The 11,852-nt window shown below is 34.7% G+C and overlaps 2 protein-coding genes across 5 annotated transcripts in view; both read left to right on the top strand.

Annotated features, from left to right (window-relative positions):
- Positions 1–5,780, top strand: part of LOC18773649 (tropinone reductase homolog At2g29150) — a 7,048-nt gene extending 1,268 nt beyond the window's left edge. The window contains exons 3-8 of one of the 4 annotated variants that reach the window (XM_020565459.1): positions 2,554–2,765; positions 3,818–3,921; positions 4,172–4,382; positions 4,696–4,912; positions 5,016–5,122; positions 5,287–5,780. In XM_020565459.1, coding sequence (XP_020421048.1) covers positions 3,833–3,921; positions 4,172–4,382; positions 4,696–4,912; positions 5,016–5,122; positions 5,287–5,475 — 813 coding nt within the window. In that variant the 5' untranslated portion in view covers positions 2,554–2,765; positions 3,818–3,832 and the 3' untranslated portion in view covers positions 5,476–5,780. Of the gene's footprint in view, positions 1–2,546; positions 2,766–2,812; positions 3,922–4,168; positions 4,383–4,695; positions 4,913–5,015; positions 5,123–5,286 lie in introns of those variants that run through there. The other 3 variants (XM_020565458.1, XM_007205656.2, XM_020565460.1) reach the window with 3 other exon arrangements.
- On the top strand, positions 8,649–11,090 carry LOC18772667 (tropinone reductase homolog At1g07440). The gene is made up of 5 exons (XM_007206672.2): positions 8,649–8,755; positions 9,129–9,339; positions 9,968–10,187; positions 10,327–10,433; positions 10,589–11,090. The coding sequence occupies exons 1-5, from the start codon at positions 8,676–8,678 to the stop codon at positions 10,772–10,774; spliced, it is 804 nt and encodes a 267-aa protein (XP_007206734.1). The 5' UTR covers positions 8,649–8,675; the 3' UTR covers positions 10,775–11,090.

Raw genomic sequence — 11,852 nt, 5'->3', positions numbered from 1 at the left:
TCATGAAACCACTATCATTTATTACAAATAGCTAAATTGCCATCTCAGTTCTGGTCTATGCTTGTCACACAGCCATATATCTAATCAATCGTATGCTATTGCTGTTCTTCATAACAAATCTCCTTTTGAGATGTTATTTGGGACATATCCAACCCTTGCTCACCTTAGAATTTTTGGATGCGCCTGTTTTCCTCTACTCAAACCATATAATAGCACTAAATTGCAGGCCAAAACTACAAAATGTGTGTTTAGTGGGCCACCAAATATAAAGGCTATTTGTGTTGTCATATGCCTACAAAGAGAGTGTTTGTCTCTAGGCATGTTATCTTTGCTGAACGCCATTTTCCCTACACAAACTTATTGCCTACACATTCAAACACATTCACATCAACACAATCATGTCCAAGTTCCAATTGTCCTATGCCTATTGTTACTACCGAGAATATAGTTGTCACATCCATTCATGATTCTACTCCTCCAACTTCTAGTATCCCTACACCTGCACCATCACATATACCTGACTCAGTATCCTTAACACATTTTGCCTCCGATTTTCCTGAAGTTTCTCCAAGTTCTCAGCCCATATTGCTGCTCCAATTCCAGCCTCCTCATATCCCTGTGGCACCTGACATGATTTTACTCCTGATACTTTACAAGTAGTGTTGTCCATTCCTCCACTCAATCTGCATCCCATGCAAACTAGAAGCAAGAGTAGGATTATTAAAAAGAAGGCTATCTTAGCAAGTGTTCAGGACTCTGGGGGAACTGATATGTCCTTGGTTGAACCAGTTAGTTACAAGTCTGCAATCAAAGTCCCTGTGTGGTTACAGGCCATGAACGGAGAAGTTAATGCTTTACATACTCAAGGCACTTGGAGTCTAGTTCAATTGCCAGCAAACAAGAACCTCGTTGGATGTAAATGGATTTTCAAGATTAAGAGACACTTATATAGGTCTATTGCCAGCCATAAAGCACGGTTAGTTGCTAAGGGTTTTAGTCAAGAACCTAGATTGAATTATGGGGAGACTTTTAGCCCTGCAGTGAAGCCTACAACAATCAGGTTAGTTCTTGCTCTTGCTGCCCATTTCAATTGGCCTCTTCAACAATTAGATGTCAAAAATGCATTTTTGCATGGCATCCTACAAGAGGAGGTCTACATGTCTTAACCTCCTGGTTTTGAAGATCCAACTCATCCTCATCTCGTGTGTAAACTGCATAAATCCCTATATGGGCTCAAACAGGCTCCTAGGGCATGGAATGACCGGTTTACTCAGTTTCTTCCTTCTTTGGGTTTTGAAAACACATACTTTAACTCCTCATTGTTTGTTAAGCATGTTGGTCATGAGATTGTGGTTTTGCTCCTCTATGTGGATGACATCATTATAACTGGCAGTGCTTCTGGTGCAATTACACAAGTTATTAGTGCTCTTAGTACTGAATTTGATATCAAGGATTTAGGGTTGCTCCACTATTTCTTAGGGATTCAAATCACTAAAACTGCCACTGGTTTGTTTCTGTCACAAACCAAATATGTTGCGGATCTATTGGTTAAATTTGAAATGTTTGAAGCAAAACCATATGATACACCATGTCTTCCTTATAACCGTTTACTCAAAGAGGATGGGGAACCTTATTCCAATCCTAAGTTGTATAGAAGTATTGTAAGGGCTCTACAATACTTAACTTTCACAAGGCTAGATATTGCCTTTTCTGTGCACCAAGTCTGTCAGTTTATGCAGAATCCAATGGTGTCCCATTTTACTGCAGTTAAACGTATATTACAATATCTAAAGGGCACAATGCAGTTTGGTATCTCATATACTAGAGGACATTTACAGTTAAAGGCCTTTAGTGATGTTAATTGGGCAGGAGGCCCTAATGACAGAAGAGCTACTACTGGTTTTGTGGTATTTTTGGGTAACAATCCAATTTCGTGGTCCTCTAAGAAGCAACAAACTATTTCTAGATCATCAACCGAAGCTAAATATCAAGCTTTATCATTTACCTCAACTGAATTGGATTGGATCAAACAATTATTAGCATTTCTAGACATTCCACTGCCCAGTGTACCTATCCTCTTTTGTGACAATCTCTCAGCCAGTACCTTATCTTTTAATCTTGTTCAGCATCAAAAGACCAAACACATAGAAATTGACGTACATTTTGTTCGCGAAAGAGTATCACAGAAACAACTCTCTGTGCAGTTTGTGTCTTCCCAAGAGCAATTTGCTGATATTCTTACAAAGGGGTTGAGTGGTCTTCTTTTCAGAACTCATTGCTGCAATCTCATGCTTGAGGGGGGATGTTAGAGTATAGTGCTTTAGATTGTGACACTTGTCATAATCTTACTGTAGTAGTTAGTTTGTTTGTTATATGTAGCTATATAGAAGACTTTCTCATTTAATTACTGATTGATTAAGAAAATATATCATATTGTTCTTCTGTCTAGCTTCTCTCTCTAGCTACTCTCTCTATTCTCTCTCTCTGCTCTTGATTCAATATACAAGATTACATTATATGTTTGATAAGCTGATATAGCTTAACAGTGATAAGGTATTCTATTGTGGAGGAATTGTCGGGACTAGGTGCATCTGTACATACTTGTGCTCGGAACCAAAACCAGCTCAATGACTGCTTGAATATTCAATGGGAGATTGGGTTTTCATGAAGTCACTAGTTCAGTCTGTGATCGGTCGTCAAGAGCCCAACGACAGGAGCTAATAAACGAAGTTTCATCACAGTTTAAAGGAAAACTTAACGTCCTTGTAAGTTCATATCATATATGTTCCATTGTTTAGCCAGTATACAATATACAATGTTCAAAAGTGCTCAATTGGCTGTGTTATAATACTTGTGGGAGATCATGGAGTGTATTTACAAATCTTTTGATGTTTTATTTCCTGTAATTTTAGACTATCGCTTGTACTAAAAAACAAAAAAGTAGTTTAGCAATATATTAGTTAGAACCTGAATGGAGTATATCTGCAAATCTTTTGTAGTTTTTAGACTATCGCTTGTACTACAAAAAATTAAAAAGTAATTTAGCTATATATATATTAGTTGGAACCAAAATCAGCATGCACGTTTGAGCCGGCCTATTATTTAATGCTCTATTATTCTCTCAACTAAATAATTCGTATAATTCCCTGGCCCATTTGTTATTAATTAGTTAAAATCGATGATATTTTTGTTAGATATGGTTGGATCCCTTAAATGGGTTTGATATGGTCGCATCAAGCAAGTTATAAAAGGTTTAATTTTTTGTGTCTTTTTGGTAAGGAGAGAGAAACCAAGATAACATTATTAACCTTCAGGAGCTGGTAACAATGTTTTTATCTCCTGTTGCTCAAAGATCTAGTACACAAGTACTTCCTCTGTTTTTGTTCAGCTTTCTTCTCCTTTATTATTGCTTTTATTTTGCAAAGGACCTATTAGTATGGTGATTTGGAGTAATTGCTCCTTTAGACAAGATCCTGAGTTCGAATCCTAGCATTTGTGTAATGTGTATGAGCTTAGTATATTATCGTCCCTCTTAATAAAAAAAAGTTTTTTTAAAAAAATTATTCCTTTTGTTTTGTATTCGATGACTGCTAGGCTTGATCAAATTCCAACTACGACAAAACTTTCTACAAATACCTTAGCGCGTGGTTGATAGGTATTATGTGTACAAGAGAAGCATTGTGCTTCTTTAGACCTATAAAAAAGTGTAAAGCAGTGCAAGACTAACAAGTCTCCTCTAGTTTCTACTTAATATATATCTTCAATATTCTCTTCAAATTTCTGAATAAATATATATAAAACCAATTTGAAATATCAGTAGCAGCCTCAATAGATGGCGCAGGCAAATAGCAATGGCAAGGATAGTAGATGGTCTCTTCACGGAATGACTGCTCTTGTCACTGGTGGAACCAAAGGAATTGGGTTAGCGCTTTCTTCCTTTATGCTTGCAATCTGAAAGTGTTCTTTTATTTTTCGGGACCAGAAGATTCACTCTGATAAGTGCTTCCTCATCAAAAAACAAAAACTTGTAATATCATGCATATATATACACACACACATACGTATAAGAGTGTAATAGGGTATTATTTTCTTGCCAAACTTGTATTGCGAAACGAATGCTTATAGTAATTAGTTTAGTGTAAATAGTACTGCATATATGTGTTGTTTTTAGGTATGCTATTGTGGAGGAATTGGCGGGGCTAGGTGCAACTATACATACCTGTTCTCGTAATGAAGTTCAGCTTAACGACTGCTTGAGCCAATGGAAAATGAAGGGTTTTGATCAAGTCACTGGTTCGGTATGTGATGTAGTCTCAAAAGCTCAACGAGAAGAGCTTATAAACAAGGTCTCATCACTATTTCACGGCAAACTAAACATCCTTGTAAGTGTGATCCGCTTATCCGTTAAACCGATTGAGCCTTAAATTTTTGTATAATTTATGGCATGGTTAAAACATATTGGCGGTAAAAAATTTCCAAGGATATGAAGTAATTATATATATGTAACTGTACTAGCTAACTCATGATTTAGTATTATTTCTCTTTCTAATGTTGGAAGTAGAGGTGTTAAATGGACCAGTCGGCCCTAACGCAATACAAGTCCGGCCCGATTAAATAAGGGTGGTTTTTGTTTCCCAATTATGAATATAAAACCTTCATTTTATGTTTTAAACTACTCTTGGACTTTGGCTGTAGGTAAACAACGTGGGAACTGCCGAAATAAAACCAGCAATCGAGAACACAACTGAAGATTACTCATTTATTATGAGTACCAATCTTGAATCTGCTTACCATTTTTCCCAACTTGCACATCCTCTTTTGAAAGCTTCAGGAGCTGGGAACATTATTTTTATGTCTTCTGTTGCTGGCGTTGTATCACTTGGGACGGCTAGTATATATGCTGCCACAAAAGGTCTTTTCCTTTGCACATAGTTTTTGCATTTTAAAATTAAAATAGAATTATAATTGTGTTCTGAAAGTTGAAGATTGTGACTCTTCTCTGCACTCTATTTCAGGAGCAATGAACCAATTGGCCAAAAACTTGGCATGTGAGTGGGCAAAAGACAACATAAGGACCAACAGTGTTGCACCTTGGTTCATCAGAACTCCCCTCACTGAGCCTGTAAGATCCTTTCAAAAATTTCCATATGATCGTGTTTTTAAAATTTTCTAACATGTTATGTTATGTTGTTAAACTATTAATCAGTAACTGCACATTTAAATTCGAACTTTCCCCACACGTAACATGTGCATTCATCTTCTCTATGGTCTCTTCATTACTTGCAGCTTCTGAGTAACCAAAAATTTTTGGAGGCTGTCAACTCTCGATGCCCTTTAGGACGGACTGGAGAGCCAAAAGAGGTGTCTGCCTTAGTGGCATTTCTATGCTTCCCTGCAGCGTCTTACATAACGGGCCAAACTATCTGCGTCGATGGAGGTTTCACTGTCAATGGCCTCCTCTTCCAAGGACCATGAAAAAAATATTTATGTGATTTGTGTGCTTGCTAGTAGTAGGAGAAGCTAGAGGTCTCTCTGGTTTCCTTGTCTTTTGAGTTCGGAAGCTCCTCTCATCCATCTCATAATATGCTCTTGTTTGTGGTTTTATATGGAGGCCATTGATGTTTTGAGTTCGATAGCTTGCTTGTTTATGTTGAAAAGGATATTTTTGCTTGTATTGAAAATGCTACGTTCTCAAATTTGAAATCTTGTCGTGGACAATTGTAGCTTGTAATGTTGTTTTTGACATGAATTATGAATGAATCTATTATTGTTTCATTTTCAATGTTATTTAAATCTTAAAAAAAAAAATTAAAACTTTTACACTATGACCCTATAAGGTAAGATTTATGGGTCCATCACTGTATATACGTACTTAGGTTTGCTGTAGTAGAAGAATTTGGAGAGCTAGGTACAACGATGCATAATTGTCTTGGAAATGAAGTTGAACTTTAGTGACTTCTTGAGCCAATGGAAGAAGAAAGGTTTCTAAGTTACTGGTGCGGCCTTTGATATCAAAAGCCGAACGAGAAGGGTTTATCAAAAGCGAACTTTAGTGACTAATTTTATTATAGTTAATGCTATGATTTTATTTATTAAAGTTAATGTTTATGATTATGCTTATAAAAAAATTCTGTCTCCAGACGTTTGGCTAATTAATCCTTCCTTATGGTATCTACCTGTTGACAATTTGCCACAAAAATCAGTAATGAGACAAACTCATCAAAGAAAAAAATCTATAGATTTTTACTTATGTGAATGTAGGGGCATAATTCGTTAGCGATAGTGTGATATGTGTGCATAAATTTTTCTTTTGTACTATTTTTAATGAATTATTTTTATATATGTATCAAACTATGATTCATAAAAATAATAAGTATCTCTTCAGTCCCCTTCTATTGAGGGATCCCTCAAATAATTTTATTTGAGGGACGCCCTTTAGGGTACCCTACAATTCTTTTCCCAATAATCCAAACCATCTATTTTTTAGGTATTCATTCATAGATCATCCTTACAAAAAATTAGACAAATCGGAAACCGTTTCGACATCCAATTGTGTCTTACAAAATCAATGAACACAGTACTTTAAGAAAAGTACTAAAATTTCAATAACTCAATTGAGTGGTCACATGATATCGGATTCAAGTAATTTTTTGTAGAGATGATCTTTGAATGAGTATCTACAAAATAGACGGTTTGGATTAGTGAAATACAATCCGGAGTGGAGCCTACAAGGGGTGTCCCTCAAATAAGTATTTGAGGAATCCCTCAATGGAAGCTCTCTGAGTATCTCTTTATCAGAAAAGAGGCAAGTAATATCCAATATTAAATATTTAAAATGTTATTTTTTATGTTTTCAAAAATAAAATATGTTATCGCATATATATATTTTTTTAAGTATGTTCAATTCTTTAGAAGATTGTCGAAATTGTCCTACCCAATCTCAAGTATATATATAATATTCTCGAATTTATAAAATAAATATGTGAATCAGAAGATATGGGTTGTTTACAAAGAAGATTACCCTAGATATTGTGGTCGTTGATAACCAATGCCATTTTATTTAAATTAATATATCATCTTATCATGCACATGATGACAACTGTGGAATATTAAACTAAATAATGCTGTCACACTAAGTAAGATGGGCTATCCATGTTATATAATTATTGGATGTACCTTTTGTAATGATGTACACCTTGAAGCATATTCCTAATTATTACGAATTATTATCTTCTTAATTTATTCATTGTTAGAGATTGTACACATCACACGCATGCGATTGATTTTTCTATTTATCATCAATGGTAAAAAAAAATTGAACTTCTATATTTTAAGGTCATGTGTTCGAATCTCTCCATCTTAATATCAATTGTGTAATAAATAAAAAACACATTACTAAATAAAGAGTTATATGTAGCACTTTTGTATTAAGTTTTTTTTTATGACATAATTAATGAAATGAAATGCTCACTAAATCAAATTTAAGACAAAATGGGATCTAGTTTTTTTTTTTTTTAAGTGGAAGAAATTAATTCCCCTGGGACTCTGGGATGGCCAAATCAAGTGAAATCAAAGTAGCATAATTCTATTTCCTACCACGTATGTGCCATGTGGCTACTTCATTTGGTTTTCCCACTACCCCTACTTTTATAATCGAAGCAAGAACTATCAACTGAGAGTGTTCATTGTTGTCCTCAACCTCAATTTTTTTTTTTTTTTTTAAAGGAACACATTAACTTAATGACTACTTGAGCCAATGGGAGAAGAACAGGTTTCCAAGTCACTGATTCAACTCAATCTGTGATTTGGTGTTTTTTTAAAAAAACTAAAGAAAAAAGTTTATATATAATGGAATACTTAACATCATTGTAATTTGTAAGACATCTTTTTATCGATTAAAACACGTAATATTATGATAATCACACCGAAAAAATTATTATGTTTTTATTTATTAAAGTTAATGTTATGTCAATCAATATATTGTGCATCAATTCTACCATATATGTCTTCAACTTTGGGCTTAATCCTTGCCAACAATAATGTGTGGACGTAGCCAAACAATGTGGGAACTAACACAAAGTATTATTATTTTTAAATTAATCATGCTCAAGAAGGCACCAAACTATAGTCATGCGAAAAGCACCTGTTTAGGCATGAATCACGTGGATTTTGTACACCTCACAAATCACATTGATTTTGTACAGATTACCAAAAATATCTCTCCATTTCTAAATTAATACTTTTGAAATGTGTTTATGGCCCCAATGGTCTTTTTATTTTTAACGCCTGACCTGACACTGACGCATTGCCTGCGGTGTAGCGGAACCGTCTTCTCTTTTCTTGTGTCCTTTAATCTCAATAATCTATTGCATTATTATAATTTAAAATACTAGCCGGTGCCCTAGATGTCAGAATGTTAGTGTTGCGCTGTAATCATTCTAAATTGTATATTCAAACTAATTATTTTAATTAAATGTCCATGCTTTTTACATTTTGGTTTTCTTTAATACGAATATTATTTTATTTTATCTTATTTCTGTCAATGCATGTGCACATCAAAGCAATCAATATTGTCACGCAGATCAAAATAAAATATTGAAGGCAGATTTTGTTTCTTATATAAGAAGCTGATGGATGGATGGATGGGAGTGAGTGAAAGAGAGAGAGAGAGAGAGATGGCTAAGGCAGATATCAGTCGTAGATGGTCTCTTCAAGGAATGACTGCTCTTGTCACTGGTGGAACCAAAGGAATGGGGTTAGCCATCTCTTTCAATTTCTTAGCTAACTTATGTTTGCAATCTAATCCATGAGTGTTTTCTGATCAAAAAGATAATTTTGTAACATGCATGCATTACTAAGAGGTTAAGGCTCGGGTTTACGTTAAGCATAAGCATCTAATGTTGTTGAACAGTCTACTAAACGAACACTAATTTCTTATATATTAAGACATTAAAGTTCAACTTTTCTTTAAACATAAGCATCTAATGTATTTCGACAATCCCAGAAAACACTAACTTTTCTCTTGCTCAACGTTTTATATATTATAAAATGTATTGAGATATATGATATAGTTTTGTATATTCACTGATGTTTGGCAATTTACTAGTTCCATATGTTGTTCTAATTAGGCATGCTATTGTGGAGGAATTGTCGGGTCTAGGTGCATCTGTACATACTTGTGCTCGGAACCAAAACCAGCTCAATGACTGCTTGAATCAATGGAAGACCAAGGGTTTTCATCAAGTCACTGGTTCCGTTTGTGATCTTTCATCAAGAGCCCAACGACATGAGCTCATAAACGAAGTCTCATCACAGTTTAACGGGAAACTTAATATCCTTGTAAGTACTCCATTTATATACAAGTGAATCTACAAATCTTTTAATTTAAACCAAAAATGAAATTTAGTTTATATATATACTCGTTTGGAACTGCTTTTTTAAGAAGCATTTATGGTCAAGTGCTTGAAAATTTGACACACATGTAGGGCATGTTGAGAGTGTTTGTCTCACATTGAAAAGTTTAGAGATCTAGCCGAGGTTTATAAAGAGTTGGGCTACTCCCCTCTATTGCCAATTGATTTTGGAATGTAATCTCAATTTCTTTCATGGTATCAAAGCGGGTTGCTTAAATGTGAAAGCCCAACAACCACATGTTGATTTTGGGGTAGAACCTCAACTAACAGCTTTTTTTTTATCTTTATTAAAATATACTTCATTGATTTAATTGACGTGGTATATGACATGGACATGTCACATCATGTGGTATATAAATGTGAGATGAAAATATGATAAGCGTAAGATTACTCTAAGAAAAAATGCGAGTACCAAGGGAAAATATATTGTTATAAAAAGCTTTTTTAATTTTCTTAAATATATTCTTATTAGAAACTACACCTAAAATGGAAAATCATGATATTCTAGAGTTGTTCTAAAATGAACACCCTCTTCCAAAAATATGTGGCTGTAGATAAACAATGTGGGAACTACAGAAGCAAAAGCAACACTCGATTGCACAGCAGAAGATTTCGCATTTGTTACGAGTACCAATCTTGAATCCTCTTACCATTTGTCCCAACTCGCACATCCTCTTTTGAAAGCTGCAGGAGCTGGTAACATTGTTTTTATCTCTTCTGTTGCTGGATCGGTCTCAGTTGCAGGGATTGGAAGCATATATGCTGCCACCAAAGGTATCAATTTGACCCCCTTACCTTATTACTATTATTATTATTTTCAAATTATCTTTTTGAAGTTTCCTTTCAAATTTTTCGTGTTAATTATGTATATGAAGCGAAGGTTGAGACTGTTCTTTTGGTAATTATGCTTCAGGTGCAGTAAACCAATTGGCAAGATCCTTTGCTTGTGAGTGGGGCAAAGATAACATAAGGGTCAACAGCGTTGCACCTTGGTTCATCAAAACATCCCTTTCTGTTGATGTAAGATTATTAATTTTCGAGTTTTCAGGTGTATCGGTATATTATTTATTCAAATTTGAGTCTACTCTAGACTTTAGGTTTTTTTTTTTCTAACGACGTACATGCATATGTGTATAGGTACATAAAACTTATCAATCTCTACTTTATACATGCAGTTTCTGAATAATGAACAATTTTCAAATGCTGTCAACTCTCGAACCCCGCTAGGACGGCCGGGAGAGCCGGAAGAGGTAGCAGCCCTCGTGTCATTTCTATGCCTCCCTGCAGCTTCTTACATAACTGGGCAGACTATTTGCGCTGACGGGGGTATGACCGTCAATGGCTTCCTCTTCCAAGGATAATGATTGCAATTGAACTTGAGCACAAATTGATGTCACTTCCCCAATTTCTAGTGGGAGACACTATTGCTACTGTATTCAAAGTGCTTTCTATGTTAAGAATTATTGTTGTCTTTACATTTTCAAAATAAGTTGTTGAAATCCTATTATATAGGAAGTCAAATTTTTTTCCCCACTTATTCTTGGGGAGTATCCCAATTGCTTAAGAGTGTGTTAATCGTGAAATTAGTTGTTCCCATGTTTCTTGCTGCGTTTGGTGCTTGTATGCTTCTAGTAAACATATTTTTCTCACATTATCTAGACATGATTTTCTTCCCAATAATTTCTTTATTTTCTTCTTTGTGGCCCCAAGACAATAACTTTTGGAGAAAAACTTGCATGTCATGTCGTGCTGTCAAGTGGAACACTAGCAGAATGTAATTGATTACGGAAGCATTTTTACTCATCACTTTAACCCAAGATGTACCATCACCACCTTTTTAAAAACTTGACATATGTCAATGGTATAACGATAGTTAATTATTTACTTTTAAATATGTTAATTAAACTTTAAAGGAAGTCCAACTTCGACCTAAGAGTACCTTCACCCCGAAAGGCAAGGGTAAGGCAATGTTTGACACTATTCACGTGAATAGTGGCAGCTTTGGTTTTTTTGGTTCTACCCTAAAGGGCAAGGGCAAATACTATTCATTTTACTTTAATTTTGATAAGTTTTTCAGATAATATTTTCGATTGCTATATGTTAATATTTATTATAAAATTTTTACCTAAAAATTTAGATAATATTTTTGAATTAAAATTTTAAATTAAATTTTTGATTGCCACATATTTATATTTATTAAATGAAATTTTGTAATAGAAAATTTAGTATGAGAAGTGAAAAATATTAGAAACAGTGCTATCGCTTAATATACAAGTTGCAACTTCACAGCGCACTTTCTAAAACCCATTTGCTGCTGTCAGGTGCACTGTCCAATCTTAACCAGCTGTCATGACAATGGCTGGTGATGGCTGCTCAGTAAAGGCCAGCCATTATTACCATCTTTCAGAGGAGGCCATTTGATTTAAATCTTATCGCTTA

This window comes from Prunus persica, chromosome G6 (genome assembly GCF_000346465.2).
Source record: "Prunus persica cultivar Lovell chromosome G6, Prunus_persica_NCBIv2, whole genome shotgun sequence".
Classification (NCBI taxonomy): domain Eukaryota; kingdom Viridiplantae; phylum Streptophyta; class Magnoliopsida; order Rosales; family Rosaceae; genus Prunus; species Prunus persica.
Note: the sequence above shows the minus strand (reverse complement) of the source record. Positions and strands in the feature narration are given on the sequence as shown.

Bases quoted from the DNA above. Each gene is read 5' to 3' on its own strand.
- LOC18772667 (XM_007206672.2), top strand. From the start codon at position 8,676: ATGGCTAAGGCAGATATCAGTCGTAGATGGTCTCTTCAAGGAATGACT. The intron at 9,340-9,967 runs GTAAGTACTCCA...ATGTGGCTGTAG, and splicing joins ACGGGAAACTTAATATCCTT to ATAAACAATGTGGGAACTAC. The intron at 10,188-10,326 runs GTATCAATTTGA...ATTATGCTTCAG, and splicing joins CATATATGCTGCCACCAAAG to GTGCAGTAAACCAATTGGCA.